The 1,245-nt window shown below is 64.8% G+C and overlaps 1 protein-coding gene across 1 annotated transcript in view; it reads left to right on the top strand.

The window, feature by feature from the left end:
• Positions 1–1,245, top strand: part of DTX1 (deltex E3 ubiquitin ligase 1) — an 11,684-nt gene that overhangs the window by 519 nt on the left and 9,920 nt on the right. Inside the window, exon 2 of the mRNA XM_009276346.1 lies at positions 1–92. This exon is cut by the window's left edge and continues 45 nt beyond it. Within this exon, the coding sequence (XP_009274621.1) occupies positions 1–92 (92 nt within the window). The remainder of the gene's footprint in view (positions 93–1,245) is intronic.

The raw sequence follows: 1,245 nt of genomic DNA, 5'->3' as shown, positions 1-1,245 counted from the left end.
CCGTGGCAGTGTGGGGCTGGGCCAGGTCGATGTCCAGCTGGCGCCCTACGTCATCGACCTCCAGTCCATGCACCAGTTCCGGCAGGACACGGGTAAGGGGCTGGCGCCGAGCTGGGAACATCCATCCACCCACCCACCCACCCACCCATCCATCCCTCCACCCATCCAGCCTTCCAGCCTTCCATCCATCCATCCATCCTTCCACCCATCCGTCTATCCACCCATCCTTCTTTCCACCCATCCTTCCTTCCATCCACCCACCCACCCCAGGGTGTATCTATTTGTCTGCCTCTTGTTCCATTCGTCCATCTGTCCAGCTGTCCATTCATCCATGCATCTATCTCACTGCATGTCTGTTTGTCTGTCATTCCGTCCATCCTTCCCTCCCTCCCTCCCGCCCAGTGTATCTCTACTTACTTGTCTGTCACTTCCATCCATGTATCCATCCATCCATCCATCCATCCATCCATCCATCCATCCGCCCGTCCATCTGTCCCTCCATCCCACTGCACACACCCTCCTCTCCGTCCATCTGTCCCTCCCATTCCTTCTCTCCTCCCCTCGCCCTGCCGGGCTCTGCTCCCCCCGGGGACCCCGCGAGGCTCCTCCTGGTCTTTCCTTTCCCCCTCCCCACTTCCCCCCCCCCCACCGTGGACCCCTGCCCCGGAGGGACGTGTCCCAAAGTCTCTCCATCCCCTCTCACACCCCGTGGGGTGCTGTGGTGGGTGGTTTGTCCCACTGTCACACTGGCCACCCGTCTGCCCCGCAAAGCTGCTCCATCCGGGGTCCCCAAGGAACTGGGGAGGCCCCAGTTTGGGCACTGGGAGCTGCGGTGGGCACTGGGCTGGTTGCAGCCACGCAGCTGTGGCGGTCGGTGCCTGCCTGCCAACGGCGCTGTGCTGCGGCACGCATCCAGGCCACGCGTCCTCGGGGGAAATCAAAGCTGGTCCCGTGCCGGGACCGAGCCCAGACCCCATTAAATGTGTCCCCGTTGCGGTGTGACCCGTTAAACCGGCGCCTGCCGGCTGTGCCGCAGGGGACTCGCTGGTTCGGGTGCTTTCCTGGCCATCCCTGCATCCCTGCCTGCCGGGAAGCATGGGGCTGCTGAGGGCAGGGTCCAGCCCCAGGCCAGGCAGAGCAGGCGGGGGACCTGCCAGCCCCCGGGTGACACCCCCAGCCCCCCCCAGACTTGCCTGGGGACACCCAGGGGCCACCCCAGAGCGGACCCCCATTGGCTGTGCCCCC

The sequence above is a fragment of the Aptenodytes forsteri genome, unplaced genomic scaffold (assembly GCF_000699145.1).
Source record: "Aptenodytes forsteri isolate BGI_AS27 unplaced genomic scaffold, ASM69914v1 Scaffold129, whole genome shotgun sequence".
Lineage (NCBI taxonomy): Eukaryota > Metazoa > Chordata > Aves > Sphenisciformes > Spheniscidae > Aptenodytes > Aptenodytes forsteri.
The sequence above is the reverse complement of the archived record's forward strand: the minus strand, read 5'-3'. Positions and strand labels throughout refer to the sequence as shown.